General features: G+C 43.0%; 2 protein-coding genes across 3 annotated transcripts; both read left to right on the plus strand.

The window, feature by feature from the left end:
• The first annotated feature begins 974 nt into the window (after window positions 1–974).
• Window positions 975–7,663, plus strand: LOC122784856 (deleted in malignant brain tumors 1 protein-like). 2 transcript variants are annotated; one of them, XM_044050248.1, is made up of 8 exons: window positions 975–1,330; window positions 1,426–1,461; window positions 1,541–1,855; window positions 2,424–2,726; window positions 3,977–4,267; window positions 6,070–6,360; window positions 6,930–7,091; window positions 7,184–7,663. In XM_044050248.1, the coding sequence occupies exons 1-8, from the start codon at window positions 1,288–1,290 to the stop codon at window positions 7,411–7,413; spliced, it is 1,671 nt and encodes a 556-aa protein (XP_043906183.1). In that variant the 5' UTR covers window positions 975–1,287; the 3' UTR covers window positions 7,414–7,663. The 2 variants fall into 2 exon arrangements, with proteins under 2 accessions (XP_043906183.1, XP_043906184.1); XM_044050249.1 differs by having other exon boundaries at window positions 1,541–1,849.
• A 3,100-nt stretch (window positions 7,664–10,763) lies between these two features.
• On the plus strand, window positions 10,764–12,235 carry hspb9 (heat shock protein, alpha-crystallin-related, 9). Its single transcript, XM_044051370.1, has 2 exons — window positions 10,764–11,121; window positions 11,577–12,235. The coding sequence occupies exons 1-2, from the start codon at window positions 10,898–10,900 to the stop codon at window positions 12,037–12,039; spliced, it is 687 nt and encodes a 228-aa protein (XP_043907305.1). The 5' UTR covers window positions 10,764–10,897; the 3' UTR covers window positions 12,040–12,235.
• The last annotated feature ends 13,101 nt before the right edge of the window (window positions 12,236–25,336 follow it).

A 25,336-nucleotide genomic window follows, 5' to 3' on the forward strand; every position in this document is an offset into this window, starting at 1 on the left:
ATTTTAAACAAGCTACTTTTTACTTAGACCAGTACTTTTACTTGTACTTCAGTAACATGTTATCGTGTATATCTCAGTACTCGTTCCGCCTCTGGTATTAAGAACTGCACGTATGTGGAATCATTTATGTCCAAGACATGAGACAAACATCATGTCATCATGTAACTCATGCTACAAGCTTCGTGAATGTTCTATTCATCTGGAGAGATGTGCAGAGTATAGAATGGGATTAAATGCTGCTGTGCACTATTTACAATCAACTGGCTAAAGAAAGAGGAAGCCCACAGCTGATAAGAGGCTCATGGCCGTGAGTGATAAGCATAAAAACATCATATTCACAAGAATATTACTTATGAGAAACTATGGTTGGATTAAATTAAAAAAAAAAAACTGTCACACAAGCATTTTCACTGGAATTAAAATTAGAATTCCTCCTAGTCTGCCTTAATCTGTTGTTGCGGCTTCCAAACACAAACCTTTTAGCCGCTGAGAGTATATGAGGTTTGGGTCCTCAGGTACGTAGATTTGTGACGCGCTATAGTAGATTATGATAAAGATAGCTGAGATCCAAATATGCTTAGGTGCATTTATTGTAACAAAACAGCGCAGCAAGGATGGATAAACATAAAAATGAGACTGGCGGATTAAACAGGAAAAAAGGGTGATAAATGAATGAATGAGTAGCGGTAGCAGTCAACAAAAATTACGGCTACTCCCAACCCTGACTCTCTCTCTCTCTCTGCGTCACCGGTGAGTGCCCACCTTTACGCACACACACTTCCGCACCGTGCACACGCCCACTCCCAGGTGAACCACGCCCTCTGCAACACACACACACTCTAACACACCGTGCTGCTCATCTTCAGCCTGTATGTCTCTTACACTGTTAATCGCGTAACTGTCCAACAGGTTGAAAGGCTTCAACCTGACGGGTAAGAAATGCAAAATGATCAAATACTGTATGTAATGTTTTCTTTGCTTCTTAAAAAAGACTAACTCCATATGAACATGGATTACTGTTCACAGAAATATGCCACGTGCAGCAGAAAGTTTGTGAGAGGGAAATGTTCTGGAGACGACGTCCACCGTTTGTTTTCTTACTGCCCTTTCCCCTTATAAGACAGAATATGTAAGAGATAAGGTTCTTCATTTAGAACGGAAAAGAGGGAAAAGTGCGACGTGACGGAGGAAAAGCTCAGTCTACTGTGGAGTCGTTGATAAAGGACGAGCAGCAGCAGCAGCAGCAGCAGCAGCAGCAGCAGCAGCAGCAGCGTTTCTCTCTGAACAATGAACAGCAGACAGCAGAGAATCGGTGGCTTTTTGACGCTCGGTAAGACAGAATTTTAATTTCTGTCCTTTATTTTTACAGATACACACTTTTCATCTTGCATGTAATTATTAATTACCCCCTCCTTCCCCTCACAGTTTCCTATCTGTTGACCTCATCTCCACCCACTGCAGGTCAGTCCATTCTCATTCATATTATAAACACAAATACAATTTGTTTTTCAAAGTGTTTTTGGTGTGTCGTGTGCGACAGGTTTAGACCTGAGATTGGCTGGTTTTGGAGCCACTCGGTGCTCGGGAAGACTGGAAATCTTTTACAACAATTCGTGGGGAACCGTGTGTGACGATGGCTGGGACATAAAGGATGCGAGGGTGGTGTGCAGGCAGCTGGCCTGTGGTGCAGCTGTGAGGGCCACTAAAGCCGCCCGCTTTGGTCTCGGGACTGGTCCGATCTGGCTCGACGACGTCAAATGTTCAGGACGTGAAAAGTCGCTGGACGACTGTAAGCACAAGCAGTTTGGAAAACATAACTGCAAACACAGCAAGGACGCTGGCGTCGTCTGTGCGTGTAAGACAGTTTACATTTTTAACAGTGAAATCCACACAAAGTACATTCTGAGATCCCTCTGTATCACTTGCATCGCATCAGGACGAGGGATTTACTGATACTGATACTGATTCTGACAATACTGTATAGAAACATCCATAGCTGCAGCAGTAAATCGTCAACTTCCTGTTAAACTTCCACATGTTAACTAAACATAGTATTTAAGTTATTCAGCTTTGGAGTCTGTAACAACACTAAAGTTGGCGTCCAGATTCCAGGTTGGCAGTTTAGAGGAAACAGGATATGTGATCACTCTACAAGCAGAACCAATGGAAGACCGGGAATCCACCGCAAACAAACATGTCTGCTCAACACATAAATGCATGGCTAATTATTACACACTGGACCTTCAGGTAGTGACCAAACATGTTGATTTGTGGACAACAAATCATTTAACCATCACATTGTTTTTTTACAGAGTAAAAATCATGCAAAGTGATGCAGACTGCATCTTAAGTATCTTCACATTTAACCAATAACTGTTGAACTCATGACAAATGGGGAAAACCTGTATTTGTTCTGTTTCTAGCTATCAGATTAATTGGCTCCACTAGATGCTCTGGAAGAGTTGAGGTCTTTCACAGAGACTTGTGGGGAACAGTCTGTGACGACCGCTGGGACTTAAGCGACGCCATGGTGGTGTGCAGACAGCTGGGCTGTGGAATAGCCAGGGGCGCCGCTCACTCGGCCCTGTTTGGCGAGGGAGACCGGGTCATCTGGCTCGATGAAGTCAACTGCTCAGGAAATGAAAATGACATCACATCGTGTCGGCACAACGGGTTTAGGGTCCACGACTGTTCAAGCAGAGAAGACGCTGGAGTCGTCTGCTCAGGTGAGGAGAAACCTTCCTGTATCTGATAGTTTAAAGTTAGAGTCATTGGCGTTATATAACGTTCACATAGACACTGTGAGTGAAAAGTGAATGATACAAAATATGTTCAAATACATAAGTGAATAAGTTCATGTATGACTCACTTTTGTAAGTCGCTTTGGATAAAAGCGTCTGCTAAATGACATGTAATGTAATGAAGGTAACGTACAAAGTGATAAACTGGAGGAAAACTACAGTGCTAGAGTTACTAATGTTGCTATAGTGATGACGATGGGATGTTGACCATATCAGACATTGTTGGGTACTGTTCATCAATCCATCCATCCATCCATCCACCCATCCATCCATCCACCCAACCATCCGTCCATCCACATCCAACCATCCACATCCATCCATCCAACCATCCATCCATCACATCCATCTATCCATCCACCCCCATCCATCCACCCATCCACCCATCCATCATCATCCATCCATCCATCATCCACACATCCATCCATCCACCCATCCATCCATCCATCCACCCACCCATCCATCCACCCAACCATCCATCCATGCACACATCCATCCAACCACCCGTCCATCCAACCACCCATCCATCCACCCTCCAACCACCCATCCCATCCATACATACATCCATCCACCCACCCATCCATCCATCCATCCATCCACCCATCCATCCATCCATCCACCCCACCATCCATCCCATCCATCCACCCACCCATCCATCCCTCCATCATCCATCCGACTTGATTGGCTGGTGCCAGTGTTGGTAACATGTTCTGATTGGCTGAAGCTGCCACTGCTGCTTCAAAAGCTGAACATTTGCCAACTTCTGGTGCATGCAAGCAAAACAAATGACCCACAATGCAGTTCAACAACACCTGAAGCTGTGAATGAGGAGTATTTCAGTTGATATCTCCACCTCGTAAGAGTCAATCTGCCCTAAAGCAAGTAAATCAGACAAAGGTAGAGGAGAATCAAGGTGAACACACGGGTAGGACATTAAACTACAAGATGGAAATCAATACAATGAACTAAGTTATGAAAAGCAAAATAAGTCAATACCAAAAGACAATATATTCACATTTGTTCATAATTCAAAATGTGTTTCCATTCAATAGGCTACATCTAAGACTTGACTACATACACAAGTGATTGTTCTAATGGTGGGAACATTTGAAAATAATCCCTGAAACCTGCATCTCAGACAGATTATTGTCTTTTGTGTTGTGTTTCTTCTTCTTCAGATAGCCTCCCAAAGTCCAGCATCTCTGTTGATCCGAGTAATCCGGTCTACTTGGGACAGACTGTCAGCATCAGCTGTTCAGACTCAGCTGTTCTTTCAGGTGGAACATTTTTCCTGAAGAAGACTCGTTTACACAACGTCACAGAAATATTATCTTCCAGCTCCAGCACGTTCATCATCCCTGATGTGGGCTTCGATGATGACGGATCGTATCAGTGTCACTATGAAATAACCCTTTCAAATCAAACTTTCACCACCCTCCCAAGTGACCCTGTCAGACTCTCTGTGACTGGTAAGAAAATGTTATCATCGCATGTCTAAATACTGTATTTACAGGTTTTGCAAACTAATAAGAAATCTGGTGTCAGCACTGATGGAGAAAGGGATTTTATCCACTTCACTTAAGGTTCAACCAATAAAATCTACACCTCCTTAAAGTATGTTTGCCAATTTATCAACAGGTTTGACGTTTATAAAGAATTCATCGAGAAAATCTGAAACAGAAATAAAAACAAGGACAGAAACACACCAGTAACTACAATCCAAACAAATCAAAACCTTTGAAATAAGGATTGCGACAAGCCGCTGGTTTATTGCTGCCTGCCATGGTCATTTTTATGGTCATGGTTCATTTGTTTACTACTGGAGTCACAACATAATACATACTGGGTGTAAAATCCTTGTTTTTCTCGATACAATTTGGTGTGGAGAGTTTACAAAGAGACACAAAAGTGAGATGAAGTGGCAAACACATGGAATTCATTTCACAGAGGGGCCAGCAGGGGGGGTATGCACAGCTTATGTCGCTTCTTTTACATTACATTACATTACATGTCATTTAGCAGACACTTTTATCCAAAGCGACTTACAATGGAATTAAGTACAATCAGCGAGGGGTGGAATCGAACTTGCAACCATTGCGACCATGATGTTTTTCGCACATAGGGTACCGGTCTTAACCACTGAGCCACTCCACCCCCTACTGGCTTCTCCATTAGAATTAGAATCTTATTTTATTAATCCCCTTAGGGAAAGTATTCCTCTGCATTTGACCCATCCTAGAATTAGTAGCAGTGGGCTGCCACACTGAGTAGCGTTGGGGGGATGGGTACCTTGCCACACTGGTACCTTGCCCAATGACATTATACAGTACAGTTCTACCACTGCTCGGCTTGACTTGACTCATCTCTACTTGTTTGTTTGGTTTTTGCTTTTCCATCAGTGACAGTACCTGGTACATGGTGCTTGTTTTAGTACCTGCTCTGGTGAAGTTCCAAGTGAGCTGAGCTGATATTAAAACATCAGACAGTGTCGTCACTGGAAGAGTCATGAGTGGAAATCAGTCCAAAAACAGGCAAACAAATCCGACAAGGGACGGGCAGTAATCCGATGTCCAAGACAGGCAAACTTTTGGGTCAGAACAAAAGGCAATCTAGAAAATGCTGGCACACTTGGCAGGAAAACTAGCACACAAGACAACCTGGCAGGGGTCAAATGAAAATGGACTAGTATATATACACAGAGGGACTAATGAGCACATGGACTGCAGGTGAGGAGATGGGCGGGGAAAACCAGGTGAGGGAAATGAGTTGATTGCATGCCATGGAGGAAAGGCGGGATCTGAAATGACAGGAGAATTAGTGACAAGACATGGACACAAATGAAAAAGAAAAGCAAAACTAAGAGTGTTAGTGTAACTACGTTACAAATTTGTAAAGTCGCTACATATGCACATGGAAAACGTAAACAAACAGTTTACAACGTCTTCTTCTCTGTTGTTTTGTGTAACGTCACAGTGCCACTTACAGTCCTGTCATATGATCTACAGCGTTTGGAGTCATTTCAGGGGGTTCCGTGTGCACGGAGATATTTCCTGATGCCGTCTTTAGGGGGAAACTTTTTGAAAACAACAAAGGAAAAAGATTGTTTACGCGCCGCGCCGTTTTGGTCTGGACATGGTGTGAGTAAAGTAGAGCCGAGTAGAACCGAGTAGAGCCGGGTTGTGCTAGAACTGTATAATGGAAAAGCGCCATTGTTGTGACTACACTACAAAAAATGTCCTTTTAATGCTATGTTACCATGTTACTTTTGCAGGGCTCTTCCCCAGTCCTGACATTTCTATGCACCCTGCTAGTAACATCACATTGGGACAGGAAGTTAACATCACTTGTGCCATTGCAACACACATTAGACTGCTGGGTGGAGTCTTCATTATGGTGAAGTCATCAGAATCAGTCTTCCAGCAAGAAATATCAACATCCAACTCGACCACATTCAGGATAGCCAAGGTGACGGCTGATGATGAGGGACGGTACCAGTGTGTGTATAAGCTAAGAACGTCTCTCTCCACTCCGAGCGCTTTCGTTACGCTGTCACTGGTCTCTGGTAAGAAAAGAAGGGAAAAACATGTATATGATCATTATCAATAATTATTCCATGCAATTTCAGTTTTTGCTGCAGCAGATTTTCACACACACACACACACTTTTAACGTGTCTTTTAACGTAACGTTCCTTATCCAGGCTCCATCCAGGAATCTTGGAGCTGCGTGGTGAAGGTAACAGCAGCAGCTGTGATTGGCAAATGCACATACAGTAGTCGGGCAGTTGTTTGGGGAGCGCTTGACTTTCTTTTCATTCCATTGGCACAGTAAGCGTTTTCAATGTCTGTGAGAAGAATATCTGTGAGCCGCCAAGTACGACGTCCAGATTTTTAACAGTAGAATCCACGCCTGGAACTCTTGGGTGTTTTAAGCCATAGTATGAAGTTGTACTAGCGCTGTGTCCTTCTTCCATCTGCAATGAAGCATTAGTTTATAGTTCAAAGTTATGCACTGCAGCTGTAAATGTGCCTGTGCTGCTGCTGCTAAGGTTCGGGGGTTATTTTTTGTGTGAAAAGTAACTAGTAACTGTAACTACTGGTTAAAATATTGAGTTAAATGTGTTTTCTCCCAGCGGTTTCGTCAGTGGCGTCTCCCGGTGCCTCTTTGCTCGTCCTCAGGATCTCTGCTGCGATCCTGCCGCTGCTGCTGCTGCTGCTGCTGCTGGCCGTGATTCTGCTGGTCTACAGGAGGAAAAGAAGAACCACACAGTCTGGTGGTCTCATCTTAAGTCAACGTCTGTCCCCACCAGAACTCACAGTAATTCTGCTATTTTTAGAATTCAACATTCTCACAATTTGCCTCCTTTTCCCTTGTGATGCATTTCAGTGTCTGCCGCAGCAAAGAAAGATGACAAGGACCACAACTATGTGAACCTTCATCAAAGGAGCATCAACAAGGAGCTGAGAGAGCGAGACGGCGGCGTGGAAGAGAAGGAGACGGACGTTTACGAGCAGCCAGATGAAGATCATTACTATGACGACGTGGGCAGACATTCAAACGTCCCAGAGAGTCACAGAAAAGATGAGGAAGAAGAGAATCCCTACATATCATTTTAACAGACTGGACATCTGTTGAGAGACAGGAGTCAAACAATGTGGGACTGAAAGACAACTGTCTATAGTGTCCTGGATGCTGGTGTTTGACATAAACACACTTATCTGTGTGACTCACAGTGACAACGTGAAGAAATGTGATGATCTCAGAGCTAATCCAGCTTCTTTACCCACCAATTTTCAATAAACTAAAGGTCTAGGGTGTAACATTTAATATACAACCAATAATGATGTGTTTATATGTTTTCACTATTCTTTTATATGTACTTTATGATACACCTTGCTTTATGGAGGCCACTATCTTGCGCCGCCCTGTTTCTAGAAACCGGCCAGTGTGCATTTTGCATGTCTGGTTGCTTTATTTGCCCTTTTTCTCTATGGAGCGCCCCCTACAGTTTGAGTACATATTTTTATGACAACAACATAAACATCCATTGTCTACCACTTCATTCTCACTGTTGTAAACCACTGACTCTCCCCTCTTTTCAACAGAGCCGGCAAACACAAGCTGTGTAGCCATGTCCATGCTGGTCGGCATCCATGCATGCTTCTGTGTTTTTCAGGCGACACCCAGGGACACCTGGGACATGTCCCCAGCAGTATTTATGGTCAACAACTTTGTCCCCACAACTATGCAAAGGCCGCTGTAGTTTCCTGAACTGCTCCCTAACATCAGCACACACTGGACCGTAATGTAAAGGCTTGCAAACATCTTGGAGTGTAAAGTGATACAGAAACATCGCCCAGGGAACTTTAAAGACTTTTTTAGTTCACTGTCGGGTTTTTTCCACAGTTGAGTTGCATCACCGCTGTTGAAGCAGCCGCACATGACACAGGTTTCTACAAACGTCCTTGATATCCTTGTAAAAATGTATGTATTGTACGTAAACACGAAGATGGATCAAAGTGGTGAAAAAGAAATGGCCGCGCTTGCATTCAAACCCATGTGTATTGTGAGGAGATGCCTCCACAGGTTATAGATCACATTTACACTTTTTAAAGTCTTTGTTAGCCAAACACATGTATGCTTGCATTTGTGTTGCTTGTGCACGTGTTGAGAAAATAAAGTGTGAGAAATGACACGTATCATGACCAGGTTTCCTGTCATCCCTCGCGTCTCTGCTGTAGTTTCTGTGCTGTTTTATGTTGTTGAGTCTTTGTCTCAGCTTCTCTACGTCGTTCTAATAATCCAGTAATCAGTGTGTTCAATTGTTGTTAACAAGGATTAAACCACACAAAAATGTGTAGTTTCTGCACAATCACACGCACATAACTGTGGCGTTAGTAACGTTGGACGGTCTTAAAGGCCACGACCGTAAATAATGGGCGGTGTAATAATAACCCGGTGATTTACAGCTGAGGGAGCGGCAGCCGTCGTGAATCTTCCTCTCTAATTCGGTCTCCTTGTCAATGACACACTTTTTATTTTTGCACTGGGCTCCCCTCCTTCCCATGACTCCAAAATGACGGTCAGGCTGACGATGTCTTCAACTCGCGGTTCTCAAACTGTGGTACGTGTACCACCAGGGGTACGCAAGCTTCCTCTGGTGGTACGGAGGAATTCTGAGCAGAGTGTGTAGAAAATTAAACAAATAACATATGAATGAATGAATGGGGTGGAGTGGCTCAGTGGTTAAGACCCTACCTTGTGTACCAAAGACATCATGGTCGCAAGTTCGATTCCACCCCTGGCTAATTGTACTTGATTCCATTGTAAGTCGCTTTGGATAAAAGCGTCTGCTAAATGACATGTAATGTAATGTAATGTAATGAATGAAGTCGCCTTATCTATCAATCTAATGTCACTATATGAGTGTGTGAAGTATATGTGAGGAAGAGGACGATGATGAGAGAGCAACGTATCTTATAGGGAATAAATCTGACTCCTGTGAGAATCAGAGATTATTTTTCCCCTGGTTGAAACTATTAAACTCTACGTCCTCAAACACACAGCAAGAAATTTACAAAGCTGAAAAATATGTCTGTGTTACTTTGTCAGCAGTATCTGAACCTGATATGAGCTGATAGTGACACCACTGACACAAAACCATAAAAGTATGAAGATAAAGTTTGATTTGTACGCTGTTGTCGGCAGAAAAACCACAGTGACGCAGCTGTTTTCAGCCAATCACGTGTGAGTCACTTCTTAGTTTGAGCCAATGATGAAAAAAAGCAGGTTTACATTGTCATTCCTCCACTGCTGCAAATAGATATGACACAGGCTCCTTGTAATGTCAGTGCGCTGGCTTCACACACACATAGACACGTTTGCCCTCTGAGATCATCCCTGGAAGAAGCCGTGATGAAGCTGAAACCTGAGACGAGAGTGTGTTTACACTGCCGGTCAACGTGTCCAGTCCTGGACAGCTGCTTGAGTCTGATCCTCATGTGGACGACGATGAATGTCCACCCAAGAAAGACGCACACAGACATGATGGCACGTCTGTGGCTCGCTGCGATTCCAACCACGAGCCACGAACACAAACAACCACGCTAACATGCTAAAGTGTGTCATCTGTCAGTGACAATTTCGTCCATTTTGGCTCAGTTTCCTGTGAACTACAACTATCAAAATGTCTTAGACTCTCCCTGAACTGTCCTGTGATTGATAAAAACCTTCAGAAGTCTCGTTCTCTAATATTTGACCGTCTTTATTCAGGCATTTAAAGCAGAACTTTGCAGGATTTTCACCCTAATTGATCAGTTTTAAAACCAGCCAGGGCCGCCGACCCGGAGTCCTCACAATCTGGACATCGAGAAACTCAAATGACTTCACGGCGCTGAAGAAGCAGAGAAAACTGACGCCGGAAGAAGTGAAGACGACAAAAAAACTTGAACCAGCTTTTTTCAAATGGCATGGAAAATGGATGCCGACTGGCAGGAACATGGCTCCACGGCTTGTGTTCGCCGGCTTCATTCAAAGACAGTGGAAGACAATGGATGGACGTTTACGGCGATGTCGTAAAGATCTGTGCTTTTAGGAGTTGAATTTCAAATACTTGACGTTGCAGATTTTCCTTCATTTTAAGATAATCATCTTCCTAAATGGAATCATGACATCATGGTCCCCTAATGTAAGTTTAGCTTTTAGGGAGACGCCTGGTTAGCAGCGAAGAACAAGAAACAGGAGCTTCCTTCTGTCTGCAGTGTCCACACACACACTCATAGAAGATGTGACCATGAGCTGTCTTTAGCCATTTGATGAGTTGCAGGGTATTCCTGACCTCTATGGCACATGCTAACAAACAGCAGTGAGCTCATGGGGTGTAAATAACACAGTGGGAGGGTTGGAGCAGAGCAGTCAAGGGGGGGGTATATAAACGAGAGAGTCGTGTGTAAATGTCCCAGAGTAACAAGAGACAGGGACACGGGACAGCGTCTTCACTACTGTCTTCACTGGAGCCTCAAGAAGTCTGACAGAGACAATCAGCAACTGAGAGACAGAGAGTTTGCTTTTTAAATCAAGTGTTTGACTTGAAGGAGAAATATGATGTCCCAGCGCGCTGCCTTCACCAGTCTGTTCGCCGACGACCCTTTCTTCAGCCAGGAGCGGCTGCTGTGGCCTCTGAATCACGGCGTCCTCTCGTCGCTGCAGCAAGACTTCTTCAACCGCAGGTCCAACCTGGCCGACAGTCTCCTGAGGGAGCTGGACGATGAGCACCCGCTGCTCAAACTGAGCCCTCTGCCCCTGCTGTCCTCCACGCTCACCGGGTATGAACTGGATCTGACTGTGTGTTTCATGACTGGAGGGTTTGTGGGATGTAACTTGTTCCCTGTTGTTTTCAGAACTCCACTAACAAGACCGGACCAAGTCTTTGTCTAACCTCAGTCTCAGTCCCTAAAAGTCATGTTCTTGGGAACACTCTTATCAGGGTCTTAGTTTCTTCAATCAGTCTCAGTTTGTAAATGTCTTGGTCTAAGTCCCTAATAGTCTTGGTCTTGATGCAGTTTAAGTCCCTAATAGTCTTGGTCTTGATGCAGTTTAAGTCCCTAATAGTCTTGGTCGTGATGCAGTTTAAGTCCCTCATAGTCTTAGTCTTGATGCAATCTAAGTCCCTAATAGTCTTGGTCTAACTGCAGTCTCATTCCCTAGGTCTTGACTCATGGTCTTGGTCTTGGTCTTGGGTCCTCTTTAAATCTGATCCAGATTGTGTTTGTGGTTCCAGGTTGATTGACGCTAAAGAGCAGAAAGAGACTTCAAACATGGAGCTGCAGAAAAATGTCCAGCATCACGCCGAGAAGAAAGGCGACCTCCTGGTGACCCTAGACGCTCGTGGTTACGCCCCCAGTGACATCACCATCAAACTGGAGGGGCGGAGCCTTGCGGTGGTGGCCATGAAACAAGCCGGGGCAGAGGAAAGCGAGACATGCTCCTCCTCCACCTCGTGCGCCGCCTTCCACGCCGCTGCCTCGTCTAAGGCGGGATTCGCTCAGAAGATCGACCTGCCCGCTCACCTGGATCTGTCCGGCCTGTCCTGCTCCCTGATGGATGACGGACAGCTGCGAATCCACGCCCCCGTGGCCAAGCTGCCAATCAGCGAGGAGGAACAGGAGGTGCCCGCCCGCTTCAGGTCATCGCTGGAGTTTCCCATTAAAAAGGACAAGACGGGGGCGGAGCACACAGACTAATGCCCACATGACACGCCCCTCCATGCACTCACTGTTTGAATGTAATCACTTAGACACACACGCACACTTCCACTTAAAGACTGTCTATGAATTAAGTTTACATTTACTAAATGAAGAGAATATTTATTTTGTAATTCAATTCTTTAATGTGTAATTCATGTTTTGAGAAATAAAGTGTTTGATTTTCAGAAAATGACATCAGTGTCATCGACGTTTGTGACCACAAGATGGTGCTAAGAGCTTATTTACACACAGGACAGTAAAAGCAGAAGATGGGAAGAGCCTTGAATAGTGAAATAGTGTTTTTGTTTTTTTGGTTTTTTTAAAACTGCCCTCAGGTGAGTAACTTAGTAGCTTTATAAGGTTCCAGTGACAGCGAGTTTCTTGGGGGAAATCTATTTGTCAGAGCAGGTGTCAAACAATAGCAGCAGGTAAATGTTTTATGAGTCCTGCCCTGAGGCCGCCATCGCAGAGGAGGGAAGAAATAAAAACAAGGGGAAGATGTCAGTCAGGACACGAAGACACAAGGTAATGTTCAGTGAATGTGGTTCAATAATAAGACAAATATACTGGAGATACAAAGAATAAGAGAGAATCAGTGTCAGTGTAATGTAAGAGTGTTGAAACCTGTTGTGTTTGTACTCATTTTCACTGAGATTCATTCTTTTAAATGAAGAGCCAGGTGCTGCTGTTTCCACAGGCTTCCTCTCTAATAATAACAACGTGTGCAAATGCCAGCGCTGTCACTGCCCCCTCACTGTCTCTGTAATCGTCCTCCTAGAATGAAATGTCTTCACGGGCTCCGCTGGAGTTTGCTGTGTGTAGGTGTGTGTGTGTGTGTGTGTGTATGACTGCGAGCACATGTGCGCGAGTTCTCACATCTCCAAACTCGTAAGGGCTTAGCGTGACATCACCGAGGTTCAAGGCTTCCTGCTGCCCGCGGTCTGGATGATGAATGTTGCACATGCAAGTGTGTGTGTGTGTGTGTGTGTGTGTGCACACAGGTGTAGACTAAAGCATGCATCCCCTGACAATGCAGTGATGATTCCGCCTGTCCCAGCACTTCAACACACAGCTTTCTCCTTCTAAGGAACTGCAGTGAGTTCCATTCATTTGGACACAACGTAATCAAAGCCTTATCCCTCAGTCCTCAGCTTAACCAAGGTTTGAGGATTAGTGGTGACAACATGAGTGGTTATGCCAGAAAAAGAGGAAACAAATACAAGAACACACACACAGTGAGAGACACACACACACACAGTGAGAGACACACACACACAGTGAGACTTTTGTGGAAAACGACTGCATATTTTCCATGGCGACAGTTATGGAGTCATAATGATGATGGATCTTCGCGCCTCGTGAGGTGGCAAACTCTGTGTCTCCAGGAGACAGTCGTCCTCACTGGCAGCGAGTTCCCTCTAAACATACAAAAAGTCTCATTCTAAATAATCACATTAGCGCCTGTGTGTCCTCCAGTCTGAGCCCCTCAGAGGCTGATTCACCACCGCATCAACCACAGGACGAATGGACATCTGAGACATGTGACTCGATCATCTATGGCCCCCCCATCGCCCTCATGCTCAGTCCATGTGTCGTCGCTAATGTCCGACGGACGCTATTGCTATTTTCCCGCCCAGTGGCCACACTGTGGCGCGAGAAACACTCGCATCCATCAGTGCTGCTCTTAAAATGAGGTGAGAGCATCATGGTGAAGTACTATCTTGAGGCAAAAGAAAAACCACTGTGACCAAAAACAAAACGCCAATAGAACTGTATCCTATTATTTAGATTCACAATCCACATACTCTTGCTCCTCCTCTTCCTCATTAGTTAAATACAGGTTGAATGTTGGTGCAATTCCTTACCTTGTGTAGTCCATCAGGATCCCCCGCCAAGAGACTTCATACCTGTCCTTCAACCACAGGATGATCTGGAGCTTTTCAAGGGAATTTACAAGTCACCCTCTGATTGGCTTCACCCAAAAACACACCTGCAGATAACAACACACTAAATACTACAATACAACGTTTGTGTCTAGAATACACTAAAGTGGAGTTGGACAAGCACTAATGCACAGTTTCTCAATCCTGGTCCTGTGGACCCGCAGAGCTCTGCAGAGACCTGATAACGAGCAGTTCATCTGAATCAGGTGTGTTGCAGAAGGTTAACGTGTAATGCTAACCAATCATAGTTCATAGGTCATTGGGGAGGCCGGGTAAGGAGTTGTCAATCATGGCTGCTGTGATGTGGGTGATGCCTGTGGACATTGTTGCTGTAGTGGAGACAGAGAGTTGGTGTCACCGTTGCCAAACACCTCAATCGTCATCATCATCATCAGCAGCAGCAGCAGCAGCATCTTCCTCTTCACCATGATTGCGTCAGAGCACACGTCTAAACTTCTCCACTCCTCGTCAGGGTGTCGCAGGATGTCACGTCCCAGACACCGATTTTCTGTTAGAATGATGTTGCACAAACACCTTCATTCATTGTTCCCGACGTTCGCGACTTAATCGCTTGAAAATTGGCCAGAATTTGGTGAAAACAGTGCGTCTCTAATGTGTCTGTGACTGAGCTTGTCTCTATGAATCCACTCCTCTCATGAGCAGTGTTTTGAATCTATACATCCACATCAGTCAAAATAAGAGACGTATAACATGCAGTATGTAGCTTCTGGTTATTGTTGCTGTTAATCCTGCTTCTGTTGTGGTCTTCAAAAACACAAAACCCTGTAATATTGTGCTATAATTTATGGTGGTGACACGAGCAGTGTTTTGGCGTCAGCGGAGCTTTAACATGAGCGGCTTCTTTGTAGCTCTGGGCTGCAACGTTTTACTGCACAACTGTATCCCAGCTGACCATCAACACAACAAGAACACGCAGCTGTGAGTAATCCATCCTGCAGGTTTCATTATCCTCTGTCTGCAGGTATCACAATTAGACCAGCAGCTCATCACTCTCACATCAGTGTGCGTGTGTGTGTGTGTGATGGATGGCATAAATAAACATATCAGTGCATGTGACCTGGAGGTAAGGCAGCATGAGATACATCACTGCAAAACAACTTCACAGAGACTAATTCTGCTCCTCAGAGCGAGTGCTGTGGCCACGCCCTGCACCCTGTGAGCGTGCGACTGTGTGAGGAGAACAAACATATTTAATTATGTTTTAATGCAACAAAATACTACATGCATGTACAGTATTGTATGTGGTTTCATTGGGAAAGATGAACAGCTTCTATAGCAGGAAGCTATTTGTTTATGTGTTTATATGTGTGACTGTGTCTCAGACAAGAAAACGTGACTTAATATTGTTATGGTCATTTTCCACCTATTTCAAGGAGACTTAGCTTTACAGGTATTTGAGTATATATATTTGAGTATAATGAAATCTGTCCAAGAAACAACAACTCTGGAGCATTGGATTGTTCAGTGGGGGCAGAACAGGAAGTAAATAATCTGAAAAAGTAAACAGAATAGTTCAATTTTCCATATATTTCCAAGCAGTTCATCTCACCATGGTTCCATTTTCACTGGTAAACCTTGATCTACGTAGTTTGTGTCGACCGGATGGAAAACAGCTGTATCGCTAACGAGTTCCTAACAAGAAGGTTGTTGGTTTAAATCCCGGGAAAGTTCAGCAAAGAAGAGGATTGTGACACTGCCTTGAATCCACATGTTCCGTTCCCATTCATGCCCAGAAGTGATTATTCCTTATCAACCAATCAACAGACTGCAGTGTTTTTAGCTCCACCCTTTCGGTGTGTCATTAATAACTGCATAAATTATAACCATTCAACAAAATCTCTGACGTGAACAGGTGAAACTTTCACTCCTCTCCATCGTCCACAGGTGCGACACATCCATCACTGATCTTAGTTCTGACAGATTCCATGAAAGATAACTCGCGTTAAAACTCTCCATCCCAGCCCGAGTGAGCTGTTTGATTCCCACTGGGTCACCTGTGCTGAAAGTGGATTGGATTTTGTCAGCTATTGTGAGTCACCGGGGATCAAAATGTCCACGAAGCAGAACTGGATTTACGACACCGGGGCAGGGTAACAAATATAGCACATTACAGTCAACTCTGAATCATGAGAAGAAAAAGAAATGTTGAAACATGTGTGAGTATATATAATGCTGCTTTATTTATACAGGAAAAATAAAATAAAACATAATAAATGAGGCTTAAAGCTGTAGTATGTGACTCAACGTGCTATATGAAAGTGTGAGTGAATGAGTGAATGAGTGAATGACAAAGCTGTAGCATACAGCAGCTTTGAGAAGTGCTGCTACATAAACACAGATCATTCACGTTCTTGTTTCTCAGACATGATATGTTGTCGTACCTTACGCAGGTCAGAGAAGGTCAGAGGTCACAGAGGTCACAGAGGTCACAGAGGTGTTGCTAATAAACAGCTTAATAAATGTAAAGGTGGACAAAATATACTGAGTTCTGATGATCTTATAGAGTGTGTGATAGTATTGATAAACTCACAACCTCACACAAAGCTCTGCTTCCCCTGAGTGATCTCTGGTGCCCCCTGAGGGGGGTTGGGACCTCAGGTTGGGAACCATGGGTCTATAAAAGTTGTAATTACGATGTCGTAAGGTTTGCTTTCACCGTGCTGTTCCTTTTCATGGAAACATGATGAATCTAAAACTCATTTAGTCATTTTGTAATTTTCTTCTCTTTTACCCCGAGTCTCAGCGTGACATTGGTCAGCAATCAAATTAACCTCCACGATGCTTTTACTAACTATTTCAACTTCTCTCTGCTGCTGTGTGTGTGTGTGTGTGTGTGTGTGTGTGTGTGTGTGTTAGATGTGAGAAAATCAATGGTTCAAATGGGCTTTATTGATCGAGGGAGGCTATCAAACAAACAAGCCCCGAGGCTCCTTGCCCACTTCATTACTTGCTCTCTGATTTGAACTCAATGTCTATATCGAGTCCATTTAATGTGTGTTTTTTTCTGCATATTTCTATAGATGGACAAATCCATCTCTTTTGTCTGATCGCGTCTTTTGCAAACACACTCACTAGCGTCGAGTCGCAGGGGTTAGAGCAGGACGCCGGGCGTAAGACAGCGATAAAGCCATTTCTGACATGTCATAAATATAAGGAGCAGCCTGTATTATGTTTGGAGCAGAGTCTAAAGCCTACGGGAAACACCATGCCCTGCATCTGCAGCCTGCTCTCCTGGGAAAAAAACATGTTACATACAGTATTAAAGTTGAATAAAATATAAATCTGATGAAATCATATGTAACAATTGAACAGAATGCTCTCCGTGTATCATATCAACATCTCTAACGTGTCCACAGTTCATAGTTGGGTATCACTTCTTTTTGATAGTCCAAAAATCCCAAAACCTTTGAAAAATACAATGGAAGTGGACTTTAAATTGTCCTCAAAATCAGTGAAAGCTTCAAAATAAATAATATCCAGTGTCTATATCACATGTTAGACAGCGCTAGCACAATGTTGAGTGTTGTAGCTGTAATAAATCTCAGGGCTGAATGGTATGTGGTGTCAAGTGGGTGTAGAGTTGTAGCTGATGCATGTCTGTATAAAATGTCTCCATAATCTAAAATTGACTGTTTCTGTAAAGAAAAGCCTATTCTGTGTCTTAGTTTAGTGACCAGGTTACATCCAAGATAGTTGTATTCAGAGACTCTTTCAATAGTTGGAACATTATTAGTGGAGATCAAGTGATATTTCTTTAAATTAAGTGAAGAGCATGAATTTGGCTTCACCTGCATTAAGAACCCACTTGTTATTGTTATTGAGAGGAACCTGTAAGTCGTTGAAACAGCACTGAAGAGATTCAGCTGCAGAAGTTACAGAGTCACAAATACAATACAAAATAGTGTCAGTTACAATGTCATTAATATACAAGGAGAATAGAACAGGTCCAAGGGTTGATCCTTGAGGTACACCATTTGTAATATGAACATTACAGAGTCAAACAGTGCTGTTTGTCTGTCTGTAAGGTAACTATGTAAATAGGTAAATATCTATTGTTCTCAACTGTTTTTCACTTTAAATAAATGGTTGTGACACATTTACAGATGTTTCTTGCTAACAATCAACTCTAGGAGACTCGACTGTCAACAGATAAGCAACTAATTGTCCATGAATCCGATGTTTACTTGTTTACGAGGACTCGATCATACTTGCGATCACACGTTGGCGTGATCCTGTTGACCTTCACGTGACAGACTCATCAGATGCTGACACAATAAAGAAGTGATGAAATGATGGTTGACAACGCTGCAGAAACAGTATTTACAGTCAACAGGCACTTCTCACTTTAGTGTGACTTTAGGTTTAGAAACCGCTGAAGCACAACTTCTAGTCTACTGGCAGATCTGTTTTTACATGATACTGAATACCTGCTGATTACTCCACATAATGGACTATCAAAATAAAGTGTCCCACGTGTTCATGAAGGCATAATAATAATAATCCAACCTCTGCCAGGTGGAGTCCAATCATTTTTGATTTGTTGTGGTGTTTTTAGAACATTCTGGTGTGTTTGTACGGAGATGATGTTGCAAATCAAAATGTCCTCGCCTCGACTTCGCCACGTTCCAACATGGAAACATAACGGAACGGAAACAATCTTTTTCTTTGTCGCTTTTGAAAAAGTTGATGACAAACATGATGACAAACGACTGTAAAGCCTGCGGTGCTGTACATGTGCCAGGCCTGTATGTGGCGCTGTTGCCACACATGCATGTACGGCATGTGCGCTGTGTACAAACTTTATTTTTTTATTTGTACTTTTTTAATAAAGTCTAAACCAATCCAACTTTTATTTATAAAGCACTTTAAAAACAGCTGAAACAAAGTGCTGCATATCAGATCAAATGTAAAACTGTGACACAAACAATAAAATAGATTAGTGGATTCGTGAAGCAGAAAGGTTTGGTACGTCAGAACACACAACATCACTGTGTGAACAACGGGGAAAAATGCTGGAACACTGTGAGAAGAATGACGAGACGAAGTGACAGAGACCGACCGACGAGGGAAGACTATACACTGCAGGTGTGGCCAACTGAGCACAGGTGAAAGTAATGAGGGCGGGGCATGTAATCCAACTGGTGGGTGTGGAAACCTGACAGGAAGTACAAGACATCTCAGGACATTCTTAATAAAAATGAAAGTACAAACCTTTGACAATCTTCCACAACATGTGAGACACGCAGATCCAGATGCAGATCCAGGTTCGAGGCTATTATTTTCTTCTGTCTCTACCTCCTTTCTCTCCCCCACCTCTCCTCTATCCCCCATTTTTCCTTTCACCCCAACCAGTCTAGGCAGATGCTGCACATCTCCTATTATCATTCTTTTATATTTATCATTAGTAGTATTAGTATTATTATTATTAGGTCATTTTTATCTTTTTATCTGTGATGTACAGCACTTTGTTTCCGCTGTTGTTGTGTGCTTTATAAATAAAGTTGGATTGGAAAGCAGTGAGTGAAACACATGAAAGACGTCAGAAATGACTGACACATGAACATTAGTCACTTTGTTAGAATGATACCAGAAACTCTTTTATTTCCTTCGAATGTATCATAGTAATTATAATGCATGTGTTAATAATTACTGAGATGATGCTGACATGACAAGAGGACGATGATATCACACTGTAAATCAACAGGAACAGATAATGAAGTTAGAGGCGGGGCAGAATTTCATTTAGTGCCCGAAACTGAGGAGAAAAACAAAAGTGTAATAACACGGCTATGAAACCGGAGCTCATTCATCTTTGTTATTATATTATATCTAGTTATATTTAATAAGGGGATTAAGGTAAAGCCTGTTTTTCAGCTTGTGCAGACCAGGAACAGAGCACAGAATGCAGGTATAAACAAACACACAAAACCACATAATAAAAGAAAAAGTGAGATCTACTCACACACACACAGGTCTGCACAGCTACTCTTCTGTGGACAGTGCATTCACTTAAACAGCCTTATCAAAGCCTTATTCCTAACTTGAACTAGCATCAGATAATGCCTAACCCCAACCACAAGACAAAAGTAACTTCTGCATCATTAGGACCAGGTTTCTGTCTCCAAGTGGACGAGCGGTCCTGACAGGGTCAGTGTTTGTGGCGGTGTACGGTCCTAACGAGGTAACAAATACAAGTACACACGCACACACACACGCTCACATTTGGGTCCATTAGAGGTTTTGTTGTCGGCGCTGATAGAGCTGCTTATCAGTGAAGTCTGACTGTCATGGTGTCCTGACAGAGCAGATACACATCGAAGGATCACAGACTTAAACAAACAGGCAGCAAGACAGGAGATGAGCTTTAAAAGCATTCAGGTGTGACTGAGTGAGTGAGTGAGTGTGTGAGTGTGTGAGTGAGTGAGTGTGCAGCACAAATCCATGCTTACTAATGTGTCAAGACACACATTTTATTTAATGTGTCTTAACGTGGACTTTACAGACCTAACATACACATTATGAAACAAGAGATAGAATATTTTACATATTAAGATACAGGTTTGTGTGTGTGTGTGTGTGTGTGTGTGTGTGTGTGTGTGTGTGTGTGTGGCGACGGTGAGTGACATGCAGCGACAGCACTGTGTGTTTTATCAGCGCTGGTTAAATGTTTCCTGCCACTCTTCCTCACCGCTTCCAGTGACTTTAACCTTTATGAGACTGCTGTTGATACACACACACACACACGCACGCACACACACACACGCACGCACACACAAGCACCGACATGATCTGCCACACTTTGCAAAGTAACAACGTAAGTTACATACTACGTCTTTAAAGGAGGGCCCTAACTGTAGTGTGTGGTTACATTGAAACCAGTGCCAGGTTCACACAACAGTGAACTGTGTTAACGTGACAGGAACATCCAAAGACAACTTTAGGTTAAGGAAACAACCCTGATTCTCGGACACATAAGTCATGTAGAGTGTTACAACAGTGTGTATGTAAGAATATGGACCTGGAGTGGTGCAGGCTCACCTCTATCTGGGACATAGAGACACTGACACACTAAAGCTCTTATTGAATCACAAATGAGTCTCTACTTATTCTATGGGCAGTGTGATGTGTGATATAATCCATTTTGTCTGAGGCTTTTAAAGAAGACAGTATCTGGTTATTTTAAGGTTGAGAGAGTGAGTGCATTGCTGTGGTTTTTCATTGTTTTGCCCTCACCTCACTATGGGTATATTCATATTCAGGGGTGGGCTGAAATGTCGGGTGTTTGGAGTCCAAGTTCATGAGAAGAGCGATGCTAAATGGTCAGGTGTAACAGCGAATAACACAATTAAAAGACCTGGTGTCTGGACTGACTAACAGTGGTCTGTAGCTTTGGGCAAGAGCAGAACATGTGGGCATGCGATGCTGTGTTGCATTTAAATCGATCACATGATGAGTCACTGTCAGAAAACCGTTAAGACAGTCTGAGTTTAGTCCAATTGTAATACTCCTAGCAAGAGTCCCAAGAACAGCTGATTACAAATACATTACTACGTTACACCCTCAGAAATGACGCTTCTTATGTGAGGAAGAAACTCACCAGCAGTCATGTGATCTGCTGTTAAGATTAAACAATTTCTTTTCCATCCGAATCACAATTGTGCTGATATTTCAGGAGCAGATATTTTCTGATGTCTTTGCATCAGAATGTGCCTCTCTGTTTATTACAATAATAATAATAACAATAATAATAATAAAACCATATATAACACAGTTTATACCGTATGGTCAATTTTATTCTGTTCACTTTGTTGTTTTGGCTCCTTTCATCAATGAAGTTGATTTTTATTGCTGTTTAAACAAAGATTCTATGGAAGACAATATCACACGCACACACACACACACACACACCTGTAATTGCCCTTTTAACTAAACATTATCATTGGTAAAAGTATTTGTGGAAGGAACTATGGTGTACTGGCTTCTCTAAACACACACACACACACTCACAGTAGGAGAGCTGGCTCCTGTGTTTGCTCGGGGAAGAGACCGCTGATATGTTTGTTCTGCTGTTACTGACTGTGTGTGTGTGTGTGTGTGTGTGTGTGATTCGTGACTACAGAGAGATAAAGCTGGATGATAGTGTTTACATAGCGTTTATATACATATAGTGTAATACACCGACTTTGTCTCCTTTTTAATCGTGTTTGCAGGAAGTTTCAGATCTAAACAAATCAAACATGATTCCAAAATGACTGTAGGAAGAAGAAGAAGACTGACAGTGAATGAATGAAACAAAAGAAGAAGAATATCAAGGTCACTTACAGTGTTTTATGGAGGAAAATGATCCGTACACACAGTTACAGTGCGACTGCCTACGTTAACGTTTCCTTTCCAGAAAGCTTCTATTTTACTTTATTGCACATACACTGCATGAAAATGAGATTAGTAGCTATATCTAAATACCCCTTTATTCATTGATTGATTGATTGATCCTAATCCAACATAGTGTCATATTCCAGCCGCACAATTACATTTACATGATTAGATCTCACACTTTGCCCATATCTGATTTGATTGTTCGCTGCTATTGGAACAGTGTTGTGTTACAGTAAAGTCAGGGTGTCTGATGTTTGATGAGGCTTTAGCACATTACCACAGAGAAGTGAGATTAAGAGAGAGATTAAATGGGATTTAATGAATAAGGTTGCTGCGTGTTGGACTGCTTTATCCTTCATATTAACGGATGAGATGGTCTCGATTGCTCATTGTGATATATGATTCCCTCGACGTCTCCGTCCGTGTCTTTGCATCCTGATATAATATGACGCTGTATAATAGCTGTGTTCTGCATATGTACATCACCAACACTTGTATTAGTCATGTGTTAAAGCTGGAACAACAGTTCAATGTTGAGTTTCATCCCCATTTCATTCAAACACTAACATTTCATATGAAACTGATGACCCGAGGCCATGTTTCTGTCTCTGACACTCTCCACCGACAATGAGTTTCTTTGACCAGAACTCACTGTCTACCACTTTATCCTCCACATAAGATAATAAGTATCTTGCGAGCACGCTTTACTATCTCTCGAGCGTGCTTTATGATATTGTGAGTGTGCTTTACTATCTCGCGAGCGCAGTTTACTATCTTGTGAGCGCGCTTTATTATATTGTGAGTGTGCTTTACTATCTCATGAGCGCACTACTATCTCGCGAACACATTTTGCTATTTCGTGAGCACACTTTACTATCTCGCGAGCGCAGTTTACTATCTCGTGAGCGAGTTTACTATCTCGCGAGCACGGTTTACTATCTCATAAGCGCACTTTATGATATTGTGAGTGTGCTTTACTATCTCATGAGCACACTACTATCTCGCGAGCACATTTTACTATTTCGTGAGCACACTTTACTATCTCATGAGCACGCTTTACTATTTCACGAGCATGCTTAACTATCTCGCAAACACGCTTTACTGTTTCGCGAGCGCACTTTAATATCTCACAAGCACGCTTCATTATCTCATGAGCGTGCTTTACTATCTCGCGAGCACATTTTACTATTTTGTGAGCACACTTTACTATCTCGTGAGCACGCTTCATCATCTCATGAGCACGCTTTACTATTTCGCGAGCATGCTTAACTATCTCACGAGCACGCTTTACTGTTTCGTGAGCACACTTTAATATCTCGCGAGCGCGCTTTACTCTCTCGCGAGGACGCTTTACTATCTCACGAGTGTGCTTTATTATCTCATGAGCACACTTTACTATCTCGTGAGCACGCTTCATTATCTCATGAGCACGCTTAACTATCTAGCGAGCACGCTTTACTGTTTCGTGAGTGCACTTTAATATCTCACGAGCGCTTTTACTCTCTCGCGAGCACGCTTCATTGTCTCATGAGCACGCTTTACTATTTCGCGAGCATGCTTAACTATCTCGCGAGCACGCTTTACTGTTTCGTGAGCGTGCTTTATTATCTCATGAGCACACTTTACTATCTCGTGAGCACGCTTCATTATCTCATGAGCACGCTTAACTATCTCGCGAGTACGCTTTACTGTTTCGTGAGCGCACTTTAATATCTCACGAGCATGCGTTACTATCTCACAAGCGTGCTTTACTATCTTGCGAGCGAGCTTTACTAAGTCGCCTTAAAAGAAATTCTATGTCTCCGTAGAAATCTGATCACAAACCCTCTGTCACATACTCTGTATTTAGTTAATAAAGTGAAAAAATAAGTGTACATTTGTGTGCATGTTTGGTCAGTGTGAGACATTTCTGAAAGAGGATGGTATCAAATTTGAAAGCTGGCCAGTGTTTGACCCCGGTTTGACCTCTGTTCTCAGAGCTTTAAGTCTCAAAATCTGATGATGTTTCAGTGGAATGTTTCATAAAGTGAGTGAAATGGAAACTTTACTGATTTGCCTTCATGATCTGACTTTGACAAATAGACTAAATGTGGGTTTTACTCACACACACACACACACACACACACCTGTAGCAATACTCTGACGTCATTATATCAGAGGGGAAAGTCACAGAGGAGAAGACGTGATTGGTGAAGGAGTGAGTCGGAAACAACGTGACGCGTAAAACCATGGTACATGTGTTTGTGCGTCAAAGCTTTGGCGAGCTGGGACAATGCGTCACCACACTGCCTTGTCAATCTGTCTCTCTCTCTGTCTGTCTGTCTCACCATCACTGCCCACAGACAGGAGCTCCACCTTGTGGCAGGAGCCGGACCAGCATGAGCTTCTTACCTAATTATCTGAGCCAAATTGATCTGTCTGCACCATCTGGAGTGTGACAAATAAAATAAATGTAAACTCCACGTAATTAGGTGAGGACTTCATGTGTAGACTTGGGGAGTTCATAAATACACGGCGTGAAAAGCCTCCACTTATCACACTAATCCAATTTTCGAACATTAAAACAAGTCATTTAAAATAGAAATGTTCATATTTATGTGTCGGCGCTGCAATGCTGCACCTGTGGCTGAACTATCTCTGAACAAAACGTATGTAATAATGTCTTCTCACCAGAAATCAATGTGTAAAGTGGAGTTTTCCTGATTTCTAAAGGAGCTTTTTCTTGAGCTCTCTTTCTTGACGTGAGGGTCAGATTGATGCCACAGGTGGAAGTCGTATGCTGTGTCTGGTTCTGTGTATGAAGTCAAGTCGATGGTAAGCGTTGTTGTTTTTTCTTCCTTCAGCGTCTCAGTGTCACGGCCCAAAATGTCATGTGTATAAACTCCATCAAACACACGGGACTGATTGCGTTAGTAATGTCTCCATCACCATCTGACGCATGTGGCCTCCTCCTC

The sequence above is a fragment of the Solea senegalensis genome, linkage group LG19 (genome assembly GCF_019176455.1).
Source record: "Solea senegalensis isolate Sse05_10M linkage group LG19, IFAPA_SoseM_1, whole genome shotgun sequence".
NCBI classification, from domain to species: domain Eukaryota; kingdom Metazoa; phylum Chordata; class Actinopteri; order Pleuronectiformes; family Soleidae; genus Solea; species Solea senegalensis.